At 42.9% G+C, this 18,028-nt stretch overlaps 1 protein-coding gene across 1 annotated transcript in view; it reads left to right on the top strand.

Moving 5' to 3' along the window:
* The window catches only part of XRCC5 (X-ray repair cross complementing 5), a 39,185-nt gene that overhangs the window by 3,905 nt on the left and 17,252 nt on the right, over positions 1-18,028 (top strand). Inside the window, exons 2-10 of the mRNA XM_075831026.1 lie at positions 86-268; positions 2,245-2,359; positions 6,772-6,910; positions 7,616-7,728; positions 8,199-8,261; positions 9,246-9,383; positions 12,155-12,245; positions 12,324-12,484; positions 16,065-16,261. Of these exons, the coding sequence (XP_075687141.1) occupies positions 86-268; positions 2,245-2,359; positions 6,772-6,910; positions 7,616-7,728; positions 8,199-8,261; positions 9,246-9,383; positions 12,155-12,245; positions 12,324-12,484; positions 16,065-16,261 (1,200 nt within the window). The remainder of the gene's footprint in view (positions 1-85; positions 269-2,244; positions 2,360-6,771; positions 6,911-7,615; positions 7,729-8,198; positions 8,262-9,245; positions 9,384-12,154; positions 12,246-12,323; positions 12,485-16,064; positions 16,262-18,028) is intronic.

Genomic DNA, 18,028 nt, shown 5'->3' with positions numbered 1-18,028 from the left:
TCAAATACGAATAATAAATGGTATATAATTGTCTCTGTATATTATAGGTAATATTATGTTATAAATGTCACTCCTGTTTGCACAGTTTGCCCTTTCCTGTTGATGATGATGATGAGGATGATGGAGCCGGTGACAGAGGAGATGGTGGGAGGAGGCCCGGCCCTGGCAAAGGACTCTCTGACCAGCAGAAAGATGGCATCCAGATGGTGAGGAAGATCATGTTCTCTCTGGAGGGTGAAGACGGCCTGAACGAAGTTTACACCTTCCGGTAATCACGCATTATAGTCACAGACCTGATCTGCAGGCTCCTCCCCTTTCAAGCCACTCCCCTTATTTAGACTCCTCCCTTCCGCCTATGCAACAAAATCCCGATCTTCTTTTTCTCACTGATAATTTAGTTACTTTTGGTTTATAATCTGTAATGGAAACATGCCGAGCTTATAAACAGCAGCCATCCTGAAAAAGCAGAGCTGCAGTATAAAGCATGGGGGCAGAGCAGCATCCTGAGCCTCTGGTGAGAGCGGAGCTGTATTTTAGACTCTAGTAGACAATGCAGCAGAGCTGGAGTCACTGATCATCGCTGTGTCCTAATGGAGAAGAGCAAAATACCATCCGACAGGTCTAAGTATCACCCAGAGACGGTGACTTGTATATAGTTTTAGGAGCTGTAATATAGAGAAATATATATCAGGGGTGTGACCGCTACATTGTGTACGCTGCTCTCCATGTTACAGTCTAATTCTGCATGTCGCAGACACCAGGAATCTGTCAGCGCTATATACAGGGAGGGGCATATACGGCCCCTCTGCTCTGAGTGACGGCTCTCGTGGTCTCCTGATTGGATGCTAGAGCCGTCACATCAGAGGGGAGCGCTGAACATGAAGGGGGGGCATTAAAATGTCGATCACTGGTATAGTCACGCTACACTCCCCACCCCGTATAAGACCTTGTTCACACGGCGTGTATTGGACGTGGTTTACGCGCCCAAAAATGCATGTTTTAAAGGGGTTTTCCACGTTCTGAAAACTGATGACCTATCCACCAGATAGGTCATCCTTATATGATCGGTGGGGGTCCGACACCCGGATCCTCAACTCCGGCGGCCTCCGCGCATCGGATGTTTGGAACCGGATGCAGTAGTTGGAGCCGGAAGCAGATGACCCCGACCACAGCATAGTGGCCGTTCAGCAGAACTGCAGCTCTGCTACTATTCACTTGAATACTGGAGCTCGGCCGCTATTTGACCTGCGCCATCTGCTTCCTTCAACATCATCTGGAGGCAGCCGGAGCGGTGGATCGGTGCGGGGTTTTGGTTTCTGACACGCACTGATCATATACTGATGACCCATCCGGTGGATCGGTCATCAGTTTTCAGAATGTGGAAAACCCCCTTTAAGCTTCCCATTCATTAACATCAATGGGAAAACGCATTGTAGTGCGAACGTTTTTTTTACGCGCGCGTGTTTAAAATACACGTTGTGTAAAATGTGCCGAAAACGAACCTAATTCCCATTGCCAATGGGAGTCCTAATTACCCGCCCAAAAAACGTGTCAGTAACACCTGTACTTTAGAAAGCGCTTGCAAAAACGCTAGCGTTTTTGACACGTTTACGCATCAGGTTTTTTTTAGCGCCGTGTGAACAAGGCCTAAGGGTCAAAGCTGCTGACAGAAACACAAGATGAGCTACAGCTTGCTGAAGATTTGGAACAATGTGTTTGGGACTGCAGCCGTTTCGGGTTGAGAGACGTTGCTTTATGTTTGGCCGTCTCTAACCGGTATCGTAACGATTGCGCGGGGGGGGGGGGGGGGGGATATAGCGGAAATTCTGGTCAATCACTTCTTTTTAGAAGTCGCTTGATAATAAGATAACAATGTGTCCTCCTGCTGGGACCCCCAGCGATCAGCTGTGATCTGTGAGAAACCCAGGGCTGTAAGTGTTCAGTTTCCCTGCAGCGCCACCACAGGGGAAATGAAGTATTACACAGTGTCTATTCATATCAATGTGTAGTCTGTGTAGTACAGGACAGGACAGGTCCTCCAGAGACGCTCTATGTAACCGCTCTCCATTCTGACCAAGAGATGAGGAAACAGAGGACCCCCCTCTATTACCCAGAATTCACTAATAGGGGGTATGACAATGGGTTTTCTAAACTGGACAATTCCTTTAAGTAAATTGAAATAACACATTTTATTTGCTGGTCACACGCTCTTCTATTCAGTGATGTTTTTCTATTTGGGTTCAGCGACAGCCTGGAGAAACTTTCCATCTTTAAGAAGATTGAGAGGAGGCCCATGGCGTGGCAGTGCGCGCTGACCATAGGGTCCAACATTTCCATACAAATCGTGGGGTACAAGTCTGTAAGTATCAGTGCAATTCCCTAGCTGAGCCCAGACCTGTTATAGGTGTCAGTCACACGCCCGATGATCAGCCCCCAAACCCCAATCTTATTTCTCTAGGCAGAGGGAGAAAAGTGGCTGCCAGACAACCCTGGTGCCGCTTATCTGGATGGGGGTGGCAATAGGGTCAAAACCGAACCTGCTCCACCCTCGTTTCCCCCAATAGATGTCAGGGGCGTGCTTGGAGTTGGGCCGTGTTCACACGGTGGATTTTTCAAGGGGAAAAAGAAACGTGGATTAGACCGTCCCCCGCGGATTTCAACTGGGCTAGTCCGCGTGTCGATACCTGACATGATGTGGAATACATGCAGTTTCCATGCTGAAATATTAGTGAAAATCCGCTGTGTGAACACAGCCTTATAGATTCACAGCAGAATCGCTGCCAAAGACTTAGCGGATCCTGTCCGGGTCCATCTAGAAAACCCTATAGAGATCCTATAGCTGCCCATGTGGAAAGACTATAGTAAATGAAGCCTAAAGTATAATGAAAACATTCTGCAACTTTCTGATAGACTTTGTGTTTCATGGCCTCACCATTTTCAAGATCTCTGCTTGCTGTCAACGAGTAGAAACATTTTTTTTAATATTTATAGGCTGAAAACCAGTACAGACCTAATGCTGGTAATACTGGTTTGCTTCAATTGTATCCAATTTAGACCATCCTTGGTGAGCTAAGCAGTCTAGATATTTCGCCTGCACTGATACATTGTAACAAACAAGACAGGAGTACGGATGCACGATGAATCGAAACTTCGATACTCTGCATTCACAAACAGTTTGATACCGTTATTTCATGTACTTCGATACTTAGCTGTGCGGCCGCAGTATAGTAACACATGACTGTATGAGAGCGGGGCTGCGGCCGTGTGATACAGCCATTGCCGCGCTCCTGAGTCCTGACATGTGCGCGCCGCAGGATGATGCAATGCGGTCGGCGCTGCACAAATGAGCGGCGGCACTGAAAACAGAACATGGCGGGCGTGCTACAAAACACCCCCGTGTTCTGTCTTCAGTGCCTGAACCGCCGCTCATTAGTGCAGCGACGGCCGCACCTCCTCATGCTGACCGCGCGCGCACTTCTGTCAGGAGCGGGGCAATGGCTGTATTACACAACCGCAGCCCCGCTCTATAACGGCGGAGATCAGAGAAACCGCTCATCTCCGCCGCTATTCCCGTGAATGCTACAATCACAGCGGACTGCAGCATTCAGGGGAAAGTGAGGAGGGGGGATGCCCCTGGATGCGTCACAGGGAATTCCTGTGACGCGATTGAGGGACATACCATATATAGGCAGAGAGCCCAGGGTCCATTGAAGGACCCCAGGGCTGTCTTACCATATTTCCTGTTGTTAGGGCATACTGAGGTATGTCCTAACAACTGCCTGTGTACTCTCAGTATATAGATATAGGCCTGTGTATTATCAGTATATAGATATATGCCTGTGTACTCTCAGTATATAGATATAGGCCTGTGTATTATCAGTGTATAGATATATGCCTGTGTATTATCAGTATATAGATATAGGCCTGTGTATTATCAGTATATAGATATATGCCTGTGTATTATCAGTATATAGATATAGGCCTGTGTGCTATCAGTATATAGATATATGCATGTGTGCTATCAGTATATAGATATAGGCCTGTGTATTATCAGTATATAGATATATGCCTGTGTACTATCAGTATATAGATATATGCCTGTGTGCTATCAGTATATAGATATATGCCTGTGTACTATCAGTATATAGATATATGCCTGTGTACTATCAGTATATAGATATATGCCTGTGTACTATCAGTGTATAGATATATGCCTGTGTACTATCAGTATATAGATATATGCCAGTGTGCTATCAGTATATAGATATATGCCTGTGTATTATCAGTATATAGATATATGCCTGTGTACTATCAGTATATAGATATATGCCTGTGTGCTATCAGTGTATAGATATATGCCTGTGTACTCTCAGTATATAGATATATGCCTGTGTACTATCAGTATATAGATATATGCCTGTGTACTCTCAGTATATAGATATAGGCCTGTGTATTATCAGTATATAGATATATGCCTGTGTACTCTCAGTATATAGATATAGGCCTGTGTATTATCAGTATATAGATATATGCCTGTGTACTATCAGTATATAGATATACGCCTGTGTGCTATCAGTATATAGATATAGGCCTGTGTATTATCAGTATATAGATATATGCCTGTGTACTATCAGTATATAGATATATGCCTGTGTGCTATCAGTATATAGATATATGCCTGTGTACTATCAGTATATAGATATATGCCTGTGTACTCTCAGTATATAGATATAGGCCTGTGTATTATCAGTATATAGATATATGCCTGTGTACTCTCAGTATATAGATATAGGCCTGTGTATTATCAGTATATAGATATATGCCTGTGTACTCTCAGTATATAGATATAGGCCTGTGTATTATCAGTATATAGATATATGCCTGTGTACTCTCAGTATATAGATATAGGCCTGTGTATTATCAGTGTATAGATATATGCCTGTGTATTATCAGTATATAGATATAGGCCTGTGTATTATCAGTATATAGATATATGCCTGTGTATTATCAGTATATAGATATAGGCCTGTGTGCTATCAGTATATAGATATATGCATGTGTGCTATCAGTATATAGATATAGGCCTGTGTATTATCAGTATATAGATATATGCCTGTGTACTATCAGTATATAGATATATGCCTGTGTACTCTCAGTATATAGATATAGGCCTGTGTATTATCAGTATATAGATATAGGCCTGTGTATTATCAGTATATAGATATATGCCTGTGTACTCTCAGTATATAGATATAGGCCTGTGTATTATCAGTATATAGATATGTGCCTGTGTGCTATCAGTATATAGATATATGCCTGTGTACTATCAGTATATAGATATATGCCTGTGTACTATCAGTATATAGATATATGCCTGTGTACTATCAGTATATAGATATATGCCCGTGTACTATCAGTATATAGATATATGCCTGTGTACTCTCAGTATATAGATATGTGCCTGTGTATTATCAGTATATAGATATATGCCTGTGTGCTATCAGTATATAGATATAGGCCTGTGTATTATCAGTATATAGATATATGCCTGTACATTAAAGTTTAAAAAATAAAGTAAAAACATAAAGTAATGTTAAATTTTAAAAAAAATACACATATTCGGTATTGGCGCGCCCGTAATAATCTGTACAATTTTATTTATTTTTCATCATTTATGATGTGTGCGCTGTAAAAAAAATAAAAACTGCTTTCTATCACTTATTGGGGGGCACGAGGTGCGATGATGATGAATTTAACCTCCATGTTCCTCACATTAATAGTAATTAACCCCGTCATGTACCTCGCACATTAACCCTTTATGACTGAGAAACATGACGGGGTTAATTACTATTAATGTGAGGCAGGTGGAGGTTAAATTCATCATCATCGCACCTCGCGCCTCACATCAGAAGATGGAAGAACTTTTTTTTTTTTTATTACTGTTCGCAAAGTATCGAATTGGTATCGAAATCGCAATATTACACGAAATATTGGTATCGAAGTCCAAATTCTGGTATCCTGACATCCCTAGACAGGAGTGTAATTTGTGCTGCTGATGTGTTTTGGTGTTTAGCTCACAGAGGATTGTCTTGACTGGATTCAATGGTAACAAACCCTCAGCTGTGAGTGTTCGCACAGGTTTTAGCCTTTGAATGTCAATTAGAATATTTTTATTTCACTGACCGCAAGCAGAGATCTTGAAAATGATGAGGAAAGGAAACACAAAGTATATTAGAAAGTTGTAGAACTTTTCTTTCTGTAATGATTAACCTTTATTTATTTTTCTTTATCCGCTGGAGCAGATGTGTTGCATGCAATGGAATTGTAAGTCCCTGTTCACACTGAGTATTTGACACGTTTTTTTGCCGCGGCAAAAAACGGCCGAAATTGCCTCCCATTGTTTTCAATGGGAGGTGGAGGCGTTTTTTTTTTTCTCTTGCGAACAGAAAACAACGCTCGCGGGAAAAAGAAGTGACATGCCCGATCTTGAGGCGTTTTCCACCTCAAAAACCCCATTGAAATCAATGGGAGACGGAAAAAACGCCGCGAACGGCCGACGCATTTGCCTGTTGAAGAAATAGGTAAAAAACACGACAAAATCACGCCAAAAAACGCTGGTGGTGCAAAAGCACTTAAAAAAAAACCGGAGCTGATTTTTCCAGGCAGAATTTTCTGCCTTCAAAAAGCTCTGTGTGAACAGGGCTGAGGACTCCCGGCGGTTGATACTTTGTAACTTGTTAATGATGTCACACCTCGTATACATCGTCTCAGGTCACAGAGGAGAAAGTCAAGAAGAGCTGGGCCAATGTGGACGCCAAATCGCTAAAAAAAGACGATGTTGAGAAGGAAACCGTCTTCTGCCTGAATAACGATGAAGAGACTGAAATTCAGAAAGAGGACACGATACAAGGTGAGGAGTAAAGCCGAGCACCGCGGGACGCTCCGCTGCTGCGTGAACGGATAGCTGTGATTATAATTAAAGGGCCATACACACTACAACAGTGATCCCCAACCACCGGGCCGCGGTATCTGGTATCCGCCGCGGCGACCGCAGGGAATTCCAGGCAAAAAAACACCAAACTGAGGTGCAGTTTTTCACCCGAAAACTGTTGAGCATTTAGCCGGCCTGGCAGCATGACGCTTCATCCCAGGAGACCGCTGCAGGCTGTGATTGGCCCGTGATTGGCTGTAGCGGCAGTCACATGGGATGAAGCGTCATCCCAGGAGGCCAGCCTGGAGGAAGAACACAGACTTCTGGGTAAGTATAAGTTGTTTTTTGTTTTTTTTTTAGTTGCGTTTTTCCGGTGGAATCATTACGATGGTGCAAAAAAGGTTGGGGGCCGCTGCACTACAGGAAATCCGCGAGGATGGAAACAGGACACTTGCTTTAAAAATAATGGCCGCCACTTTGTAAATGTTTTGATGTGGCTACAAAATTAAAACTGGATATAATGTTACTTTCCAGGAATTCTAGATCTAAACTAGTGGTGTCCGGTGACTCTGCGGCTGTCGGGGCATGCTGGGGGTTGTAGTTTGGCAACAGCTGGGGTGACTTTCCACCGTAGATAAATTGTACATGATTCACTAACCCGTTTTCCCTTTTGTCCCCCGACAGGTTTCCGTTATGGGAGTGACATCATTCCGTTCTCAAAGGTGGATCAAGATCAGATGAAGTACAAAACCGAATCCAAATGTTTCTCCGTTCTGGGATTCACGAAGGCGTCGCAGGTGCATCTGTCGTTACTGTCACTTTAATAAATACCTGACCTAAGGAAAAGGGTCATTTTTTTGTAGTATAAATCTATAGATGAGGTGGAGTCACTGATCATGTCTTATACTCCAGTCACATCCAGAGCTGCTTTTGGATTTCTGCTACCTGAAACATGGAATATGATGATGACTGGACTCGCCCTTATTCCATTATGTCTCTCATAGGGGCATTGCATGCTGAAACCTCACACACACAATGTACAGAGCCTGCTGCAATCACTACATTTCTTCATACAGACCCTGAATCAGCCAGGAACAGCAGGTAGATGCGTATAGTGCTAACAGGAAAACCAGCATAATTCTGAATGCAGCTTTGGATGTGACTGGAGTATAAGATGTAATGTAAAGCAAGATCAGTACAGGATTTTTTATGTAGATGTAAAACTGAAATGCATTTGATAATTAATGGTCTCCAATTTCATTGTCAGATTGAGAGGACTCACTTCATGGGCAACCAGGTTCTGAAGATCTTTGCACCAAAGGATGATGAGGTAAGTTTCCAGAGGAATAAAGGGCCTAAAAGGGTCCAGGATAAGAAAAACATGGCTGCCGTCTTTCAAAAACAGCGCCACGCCTGTCCGTGGGTTTGTGGCGGGTATTGCAGCTCAGCTCTATTGACGGTAATGTGACTGAGCTGCAATACCACACATGAGCTGTGGACAGGTGTGGCGCTGTTTGTGGAAGAAAGCAGACATATTTTTTTTAGACCTCTATGACCTTTTTAAAGTCCTCAGCTTATAATTGTGCGACATCATTATAAGAGGAGCGGATAATGTCACACACGGCTCTGGAGGTTCTCAGCACTAGAGATAAGTGACGTGGGGGAGGGGAGGTTTCTAGACTTCGTGTCACTTTTGAAGAATATTACAGTCTGCAAGATCGGTACAGAAAGGGCTGATAACAGGGAACAATAGAATGTGTTCAAGTGCACAGCGAATTAAAAGAGGTTTAGAGGTGGTGTCCCTTTAAATTATAGGGATATATTTTGTTTATACTTTCGTACTGGGATGCATTCAACTGGAACGACCGATTGACGGGGGTAGTGGACACTTGGGGTGGGTTTGCCCTTTCTATAAGTCTGCCATGATCACACCAGGGTAAGGCAGTACTACAAATAGGTAGGACTGACCACATGACAGCCCACATGCATGCACAGCCCTGTTCACACTGAGTTTTTTTGGCGCCGAAACCACAACAGAAAATGGCCAAAATCATCTTCCATTGATTTCATTGGGAGGCGAAGGCGTTTTTTTCCTGTGACCTGAGAAATGGTTTTTCGCGCCATTTTTTGCCTGCGGCGCTCAATGGCTCAAAGGAATTTTGAGGCAGACTTTTCTGCCTGCAACAAACTCTGTGGACAGGGTCTTATACGGCTGCCTGAAGGACAGCTCTGCAGGAAGTTCAGAACAAAGTGCTTCAGGTTTCTCACGTGTATTGCACCTGCTTCTCCGATGGTAATTTTGGCTGTTCTCCAGGGTGCCGCCACTGCTCTCTCCGCATTGATCCACGCCCTTCACGACATGGAAATGGTCGCCATTGTGCGGTACGCCTACAGCAGAAGCGCTAATCCTCAAGTTGGAGTGGCGTTCCCGCACATCAAGGAGAAATACGAGGTATCCTGAATCCTCTCTTATAGCGATCATTGTAAGGGAAAGATAAATGACTTTACTAATCCTGAAATGTGATATTTTCAAAGCCAAAATTCCTAAAATATTCTGCTAGTTTCCTGTACCCAGCAGTGCATTCTGGGAGCTGTCACATGTCTGACAGAAAACGTGTAAATAAACTACTGTCTAGAGAAAGCAGCTCTGGATGTGACTGGAGTATGAGACATTAAGTACTTTAATTCACCACAATAAGTAAAGCAAAGAATGTAGTCACGTATTATACTCCAGAGCTCAGTACAGGATAAGTGATGTAATGTATGTACACAGTGACTCCACCAGCAGAATAGTGAGTGCAGCTCTGGAGTATAATACAGGATGTAACTCAGGATCAGTACAGGATAAGTAATGTAATGTATGTACACAGTGACTCCACCAGCAGAATAGTGAGTGCAGCTCTGGAGTATAATACAGGATGTAACTCAGGATCAGTACAGGATAAGTAATGTATGTACACAGCGACTCCACCAGCAGAATAGTGAGTGCAGCTCTGGAGTATAATACAGGATGTAACTCAGGATCAGTACAGGATAAGTAATGTAATGTATGTACACAGTGACTCCACCAGCAGAATAGTGAGTGCAGCTCTGGAGTATAATACAGGATGTAACTCAGGATCAGTACAGGATAAGTAATGTATGTACACAGTGACTCCACCAGCAGAATAGTGAGTGCAGCTCTGGAGTATAATACAGGATATAACTCAGGATCAGTACAGGATAAGTAATGTAATGTATGTACACAATGACTCCACCAGCAGAATAGTGAGTGAAGCTCTGGAGTATAATACAGGATGTAACTCAGGATCAGTACAGGATAAGTAATGTAATGTATGTACACAGTGACTCCACCAGCAGAATAGTGAGTGCAGCTCTGGAGTATAATACAGGATATAACTCAGGATCAGTACAGGATAAGTAATGTAATGTATGTACACAGTGACTCCACCAGCAGAATAGTGAGTGCAGCTCTGGAGTATAATACAGGATGTAACTCAGGATCAGTACAGGATAAGTAATGTAATGTATGTACACAGTGACTCCACCAGCAGAATAGTGAGTGCAGCTCTGGAGTATAATACAGGATGTAACTCAGGATCAGTACAGGATAAGTAATGTATGTACACAGTGACTCCACCAGCAGAATAGTGAGTGCAGCTCTGGAGTATAATACAGGATATAACTCAGGATCAGTACAGGATAAGTAATGTAATGTATGTACACAATGACTCCACCAGCAGAATAGTGAGTGAAGCTCTGGAGTATAATACAGGATGTAACTCAGGATCAGTACAGGATAAGTAATGTAATGTATGTACACAGTGACTCCACCAGCAGAATAGTGAGTGCAGCTCTGGAGTATAATACAGGATATAACTCAGGATCAGTACAGGATAAGTAATGTAATGTATGTACACAGTGACTCCACCAGCAGAATAGTGAGTGCAGCTCTGGAGTATAATACAGGATGTAACTCAGGATCAGTACAGGATAAGTAATGTAATGTATGTACACAGTGACTCCACCAGCAGAATAGTGAGTGCAGCTCTGGAGTATAATACAGGATGTAACTCAGGATCAGTACAGGATAAGTAATGTATGTACACAGTGACTCCACCAGCAGAATAGTGAGTGCAGCTCTGGAGTATAATACAGGATATAACTCAGGATCAGTACAGGATAAGTAATGTAATGTATGTACACAATGACTCCACCAGCAGAATAGTGAGTGAAGCTCTGGAGTATAATACAGGATGTAACTCAGGATCAGTACAGGATAAGTAATGTAATGTATGTACACAGTGACTCCACCAGCAGAATAGTGAGTGCAGCTCTGGAGTATAATACAGGATATAACTCAGGATCAGTACAGGATAAGTAATGTAATGTATGTACACAGTGACTCCACCAGCAGAATAGTGAGTGCAGCTCTGGAGTATAATACAGGATGTAACTCAGGATCAGTACAGGATAAGTAATGTAATGTATGTACACAGTGACTCCACCAGCAGAATAGTGAGTGCAGCTCTGGAGTATAATACAGGATGTAACTCGGGATCAGTACAGGATAAGTAATGTATGTACACAGTGACTCCACCAGCAGAATAGTGAGTGCAGCTCTGGAGTATAATACAGGATGTAACTCGGGATCAGTACAGGATAAGTAATGTATGTACACAGTGACTCCACCAGCAGAATAGTGAGTGCAGCTCTGGAGTATAATACAGGATGTAACTCGGGATCAGTACAGGATAAGTAATGTATGTACACAGTGACTCCACCAGCAGAATAGTGAGTGCAGCTCTGGAGTATAATACAGGATGTAACTCGGGATCAGTACAGGATAAGTAATGTAATGTATGTACACAGTGACTCCACCAGCAGAATAGTGAGTGCAGCTCTGGAGTATAATACCGGATGTAACTCGGGATCAGTACAGGATAAGTAATGTAATGTATGTACACAGTGACTCCACCAGCAGAATAGTGAGTGCAGCTCTGGAGTATAATACAGGATGTAACTCAGGATCAGTACAGGATAAGTAATGTAATGTATGTACACAGTGACTCCACCAGCAGAATAGTGAGTGCAGCTCTGGAGTATAATACAGGATGTAATGTATGTACATAATGACTAGAGTTTATATGTGTAGTAATAAGGTTGTGTGTCTGGGTTATGTCTCTTCTGACTCCTTGTTACAGAATTATCCTCTTCTTTCAGTGTCTGATATATGTGCAGCTACCGTATGTAGAAGATCTGCGACAATATCTCTTCTCCTCCCTCAACAATAATAAGAAGTTCCAGCCCACAGGTAAAGCGTTGCCTACGTCTGGAGGTCTCTGAGGGTCTTGTAGGTGTTTGCTGCTCTCATGCTGCTGTTTCTGTGTAGACGCTCAGCTCACGGCAGTGGACTCTTTAATAGACAACATGAGTTTGGTTCATGATGATGATGATGATGATGATGATGATGATGATGATGATTCTGGGAGTATTGAAGATTTATTCAAACCAAGCAAAATCCCAAATCCTCAGTTCCAAAGACTTTTCCAGGTAAGTGTCTTAAAGCGATTTCACTCTTTATTCCCTAAAAATTCTAAAACCTTTCGGGGCGCACCCTGTAGACTTGTTCATCCTGAGGCCTCCTGGTTCAGAAATAGATTGTAGAACAGCAGGGAGGGGGAAAGTGAACATGGGGGAATTTGGCCTATAATTTTTATTTGTATGGGCACCTTAATTCTGTATCCAGATGTATAGTCCATTCAGTGTCTGTGGAAAGCTGGGTGACAATTCTATGAGCTCTGTTATGGCAGATATTAGTGGTTGACATCATTAGAAATCCAGCATCTGGTAGAAACGGCTGACTAGAATAGTCGACGACTTCACACAAGAGAAGGACTCGGGGGCTTTTATTTCTAGGTAATTTTTTAGTTTACAGGGGAAATGCCCTTTAATAAATTATTTCTGTGTTCACGATCCAATTTTTTGGTGTATGTAATCCCATGTTGCTTTATGTAAATTGTAGGGTTAAAAAAGCCTGCCGCCACTAGGGGGAGCTCCCTGCATGCAGATGTATACAATTACGATTGATCTCAATAAATCTGTCTTCAATAAGCTCCCCCTAGTGGTGGCTGCAGGTAACTATTTATTATGTGTTGTGTGAAGGGAAGCAGTGGGTTTGGAGCTCTGTAACAGACCGAAGGAACTCTAACCATCTTTAAAGACACAACAAAATGATTGACACACTTTAAAGAGGTTGACTCGGTTCAGAAGAACAAGCCACACTTGTCCATGTGTTGTGTCTGGCATTGCAGCTTTGCTCTATTAAAAAGAATGAGGCTGAGCTGCAGTACCACACCCAACCTGTGGACATGTGTAGCGCTGTTTGTGGAAGAAAGCAGCCATGTTTTTTTTTAAAATTCAGAACACCCCCTTAACTATATGATGGGCCGGCATAGTGCTTCTGGAGTGGGGTAAAAAGTAACCAAGAAATGAATTACGGTCAAATCTCTTGGAGATGAGCCCCCGTAATTGCAGAGAAAAATGGTCTCCCCTCCCTGTGTTCGCAGCTTTAACTCCTATTATCGGCCAGTCGACGACCGAGTCACATGACCAGATCCGCATCTATCAGCGTCCTATAGAGAATGGAGGATAATAAATGCTGACACGTGGATATCTCATGCAGATGACGCGGTTGTTTAGTCGGAATGTCCCTAAAATGATAGAATCGCTGATGGCAGATCCCGGGCACCCTCACTATGGAATTATTTCTGACATTAAAGCTGAAGACGTGGCTGATCCTCCGAGGCCTCTTCTCCAAAGAACGTCTTGTCAGTCGCCAGCGATGCGCGTGATTTCATTTAAAGTGTCACTTTAGCCTCAGATTATGGAGTGACGTGTAGAGTAAAGGCCTCAAGACAACAAGATCCTCATGTATAATATTTTATCCGTCTCTGGAAAAGCTGGGTTGTCCACAAATATGGCCGCTGACCTGTCACTTGGCTTTCCATGGCTCCTGGGTGGAGCAGCTCTGCTGGTGGAGCACTGATTCATCCCCTACGTCACCTGTGGAGGGTCTGACGTCAGCCTTGGCACCCAGCTTTCCCAGAATCAGATATGGGAGTAGGAGATGGTCATTACTAGGGGGATCTACTATTCCGGAAATCTGAATGAGAACCCCTGTGGAATATATATGGGCAGTCATGTGGTCACCCAGCTTTTCCAGACACAGATAAAACAGCTGAGAGACAGAAGGGGCCGTCTGCAGGACCTGCACCCTCAGGCTGTGATGGTGGAGTCGCCGCCGTGCGTTAAGCGGACATCTTTGTGTTTATGAGGTGAAGGATCGGTTGTTACATTCTTGTTGTTCCACATATTGTTCTGGGGTTAATCTGCAGATTAGAGCGCAGCGATGCGCCTGACCCCAATCCACAGCCCTCCGCGTGATCGATCACAGGCCTGACTGCTCGGATCAGTGGATCCGTCATCAGCTGCTCACACGATGGGCACGGCCAGCCGCCACCGCAGCAGCTTCATCCCGCTCTACTCTAATGCTGCCGGCAATTCCATTATTTCTGTAGCGGAGAGTGCGGTGCAGACCTGTGCTGGAGACCCTGGATTTGGGGATTCCTGCGGGATGGAGATTGGGGACCCAAATGTTAATGTAGAACATCCCTTAGTAATAAAGCTAGAAATAAGTCATTGATGGTAATTCTTCACTAGTAAATTAAATATAAAATATAACCTGGATGGATAGATAGATAGATAGATAGATAGATAGATAGATAGATAGACATGAGATAGACATGAGATAGACATGAGATAGACATGAGATCGACATGAGATCGACATGAGATCGACATGAGATAGACATGAGATAGATAGATAGATAGATATGAGATAGATAGATATGAGGATAGATAGATAGATAGATAGATAGATAGATAGATATGAGATAGATAGATAGATAGATAGATAGATATGAGATAGATAGATATTAGATAGATAGATAGATGGATGGATGGATGGATGGATGGATGGATGGATAGATAGATAGATAGATATGAGATAGATAGATAGATAGATAGATAGATAGATAGAGAGATAGACATGAGATAGACATGAGATAGACATGAGATAGACATGAGATAGACATGAGATAGACATGAGATAGACATGAGATCGACATGAGATCGACATGAGATAGACATGAGATAGACATGAGATAGATAGATAGATAGATATGAGATAGATAGATATGAGGATAGATAGATAGATAGATAGATAGATAGATAGATATGAGATAGATAGATAGATAGATAGATAGATATGAGGATAGATAGATAGATAGATAGATAGATATGAGGATAGATAGATAGATAGATAGATAGATAGATAGATAGATAGATAGATAGATAGATAGATAGATATGAGATAGATAGATAGATATGAGAAAGATAGATAGATAGATATGAGATAGATAGATAGATAGATATGAGATAGATAGATAGATAGATAGATAGATAGATAGATAGATAGATAGATATGAGGATAGATAGATAGATAGATAGATAGATAGATATGAGGATAGATAGATAGATAGATATGAGATAGATAGATAGATATGAGAAAGATAGATAGATAGATATGAGATAGATAGATAGATAGATAGATATGAGAAAGATAGATAGATAGATATGAGATAGATAGATATGAGATAGATAGATATGAGATAGATAGATATGAGATAGATAGATATGAGATAGATAGATATGAGATAGATAGATAGATAGATATGAGATAGATAGATAGATAGATAGATATGAGATAGATAGATAGATAGATAGATATGAGATAGATAGATAGATAGATATGAGATAGATAGATATGAGATAGATAGATAGATAGATAGATAGATATGAGATAGATAGATATTAGATAGATAGATAGATAGATAGATATTAGATAGATAGATATGAGATAGATAGATAGATATGAGATAGATAGATATGAGATAGATAGATATGAGATAGATATGAGATAGATATGAGATTAGATAAGTGAGATGGATATTAAGTCCCTATTCCTTGTGTTATGATGAATGATCCCCCGGCGTCTTGTCTGTTTATGGCAGTGCCTACAACACAAGGCTTTCCACCCGGACAAGCCGCTCCCAGACATAGAGCGCCACCTCCTGGACCTGCTGCAGCCCCCGGCACCGGTGAGAGCCGCCTGTAGACCGGCGCTGGTCCAGGTGAGGAGCTGCTTCCCTCTCCAGGAGTCTAACAAGATGAAGGAGCAGATCACCGCGCAGCACGTCTTCTCCGACATGTAAGTCCCGGCTCTTCTGCTTTACATTCTGCTCCGCTCACCACTCAATCTGCACCGCAAAATGTTCTCTAATTGTAACATGTCACCCGGAATATATAATTCCTCTATTTCAGCAAAATGACTTTCATCCGGCTGGATTATCAGGTTCTCTGGATTATTGGATTGTCAGAGTGTTTTGTTTTTCTATTTCTTTAGTTTTGCTAATGCCTTTGTATAATTGTTTTGTGCGTATGACCATAAGGTTGTCACAGCCCCGCCCCTTTTTTCACTTTACAGTAATACGCTCTGTTTAAAGGTTATATGCATCTTTGTGTATACTTTTCTGACCGGTCATATGGACATATCAGAGTATAGTATCGCTGGGGGTCTGCCACTAAAATAGTGCTACACCGAAACTTAAAGGGGTTGTCCCCAGATTAAAAGTTTTCCCTAATCACAGGATAGGTGATAACATGCTGATTGGTGTGGGACCCCCACCGATCACGAGAACAGTGCTCCCGTTCCTCTAAATGAATAGAGCGTCGGGTCGCTCATAAGCTCTGCTGTCCTATTCACCGTCCGCGGGACTGCCCAGAGATGGCAGAGTACAGCGCTTGGCTATCTCCAGCAGTGCCATAGAGAATGAATGGTGCGGCAGCGCGCAAGCGCTAGTTTTCCATTCTGGCCTCTAGGAAAGCTGGAGAGCAATCACGACTGAGGGAGCAATCATGGCAGTCATATTGCTGGTCACCCAGCTTTCCCAGAAAGGGATATATCTAGGAAATCCTGGGGGGTTATTAAGGAGGCCTTGGTCTCTCCAGGTACTGGGTGTATTACATCTGACTGTTATGTGAGAGTCTTCAGCAGCCGCGGATGATCCGTCTCTGGCATTTTGCAGCCGCTGCCGATCTCCCGGCTGCGCTGCCCGGGCGGATAATTAGCTGCCACTTGGGTAAATGTCACAGAGCAATTACATGAGTCTGGCACTTGTATGACACCGTGCCGAGCGCTCTCTCTCTGTCTCTATTGTTAATCCCAGTGACGTCCGTCTCCCAGATGAAAAGCAGCGGTAATGGGCAGGTGAGACGCGTCCCGGACGTCAGCCGTACACACGGTGCCAGCGGTTCATGGGTTAATGTCACTGGGGACTTGTCAATTAAGCGCCGGGCTGGATTTCTCTTTTGCGGCTTCCTGACAAGCGTCCTGATTAACTGATTGCAAATTATTGATTTCTGGCGTGGAGCACAATAGCGGATCCGTCCCCTGTCTGATGAGATCCCCTCCCCCCCTCCAGACCGCGACAGCACAAGAGCTTTATTTATAGTGCGAGACCTGACATTAATGTATACTGTGTATTGTGCCGCAAGTGGCGACTGCGTCCCGGGAGATTAATACCTGCAGATAGACAGAGAGACGAAGTCCTGGCTTGTGGGAGAAATAGATAAACTGAAGAAGTGACGCAGCAGCCAGAACCTAATAAAAGACAAACCCCAGACAAGCCGGGGCGTTATATTCTTGTATATAGGAGCAGTATTATAGTAGTTATATTCTTGTATATAGGGGCAGTATTATAGTAGTTATATTCTTGTATATAGGGACAGTATTATAGTAGTTATATTCTGTTATATAGGGGGCAGTATTATAGTAGTTATATTCTTGTATATAGGGGCAGTATTATAGTAGTTATATTCCTGTATATAGGAGCAGTATTATAGTAGTTATATTCTTGTATATAGGAGGCAGTATTATAGTAGTTATATTCTTGTATATAGGGGCAGTATCATAGTA

This window comes from Rhinoderma darwinii, chromosome 6 (genome assembly GCF_050947455.1).
Source record: "Rhinoderma darwinii isolate aRhiDar2 chromosome 6, aRhiDar2.hap1, whole genome shotgun sequence".
In the NCBI taxonomy this organism is placed as follows: domain Eukaryota; kingdom Metazoa; phylum Chordata; class Amphibia; order Anura; family Rhinodermatidae; genus Rhinoderma; species Rhinoderma darwinii.
Note: the sequence above shows the minus strand (reverse complement) of the source record. Positions and strands in the feature narration are given on the sequence as shown.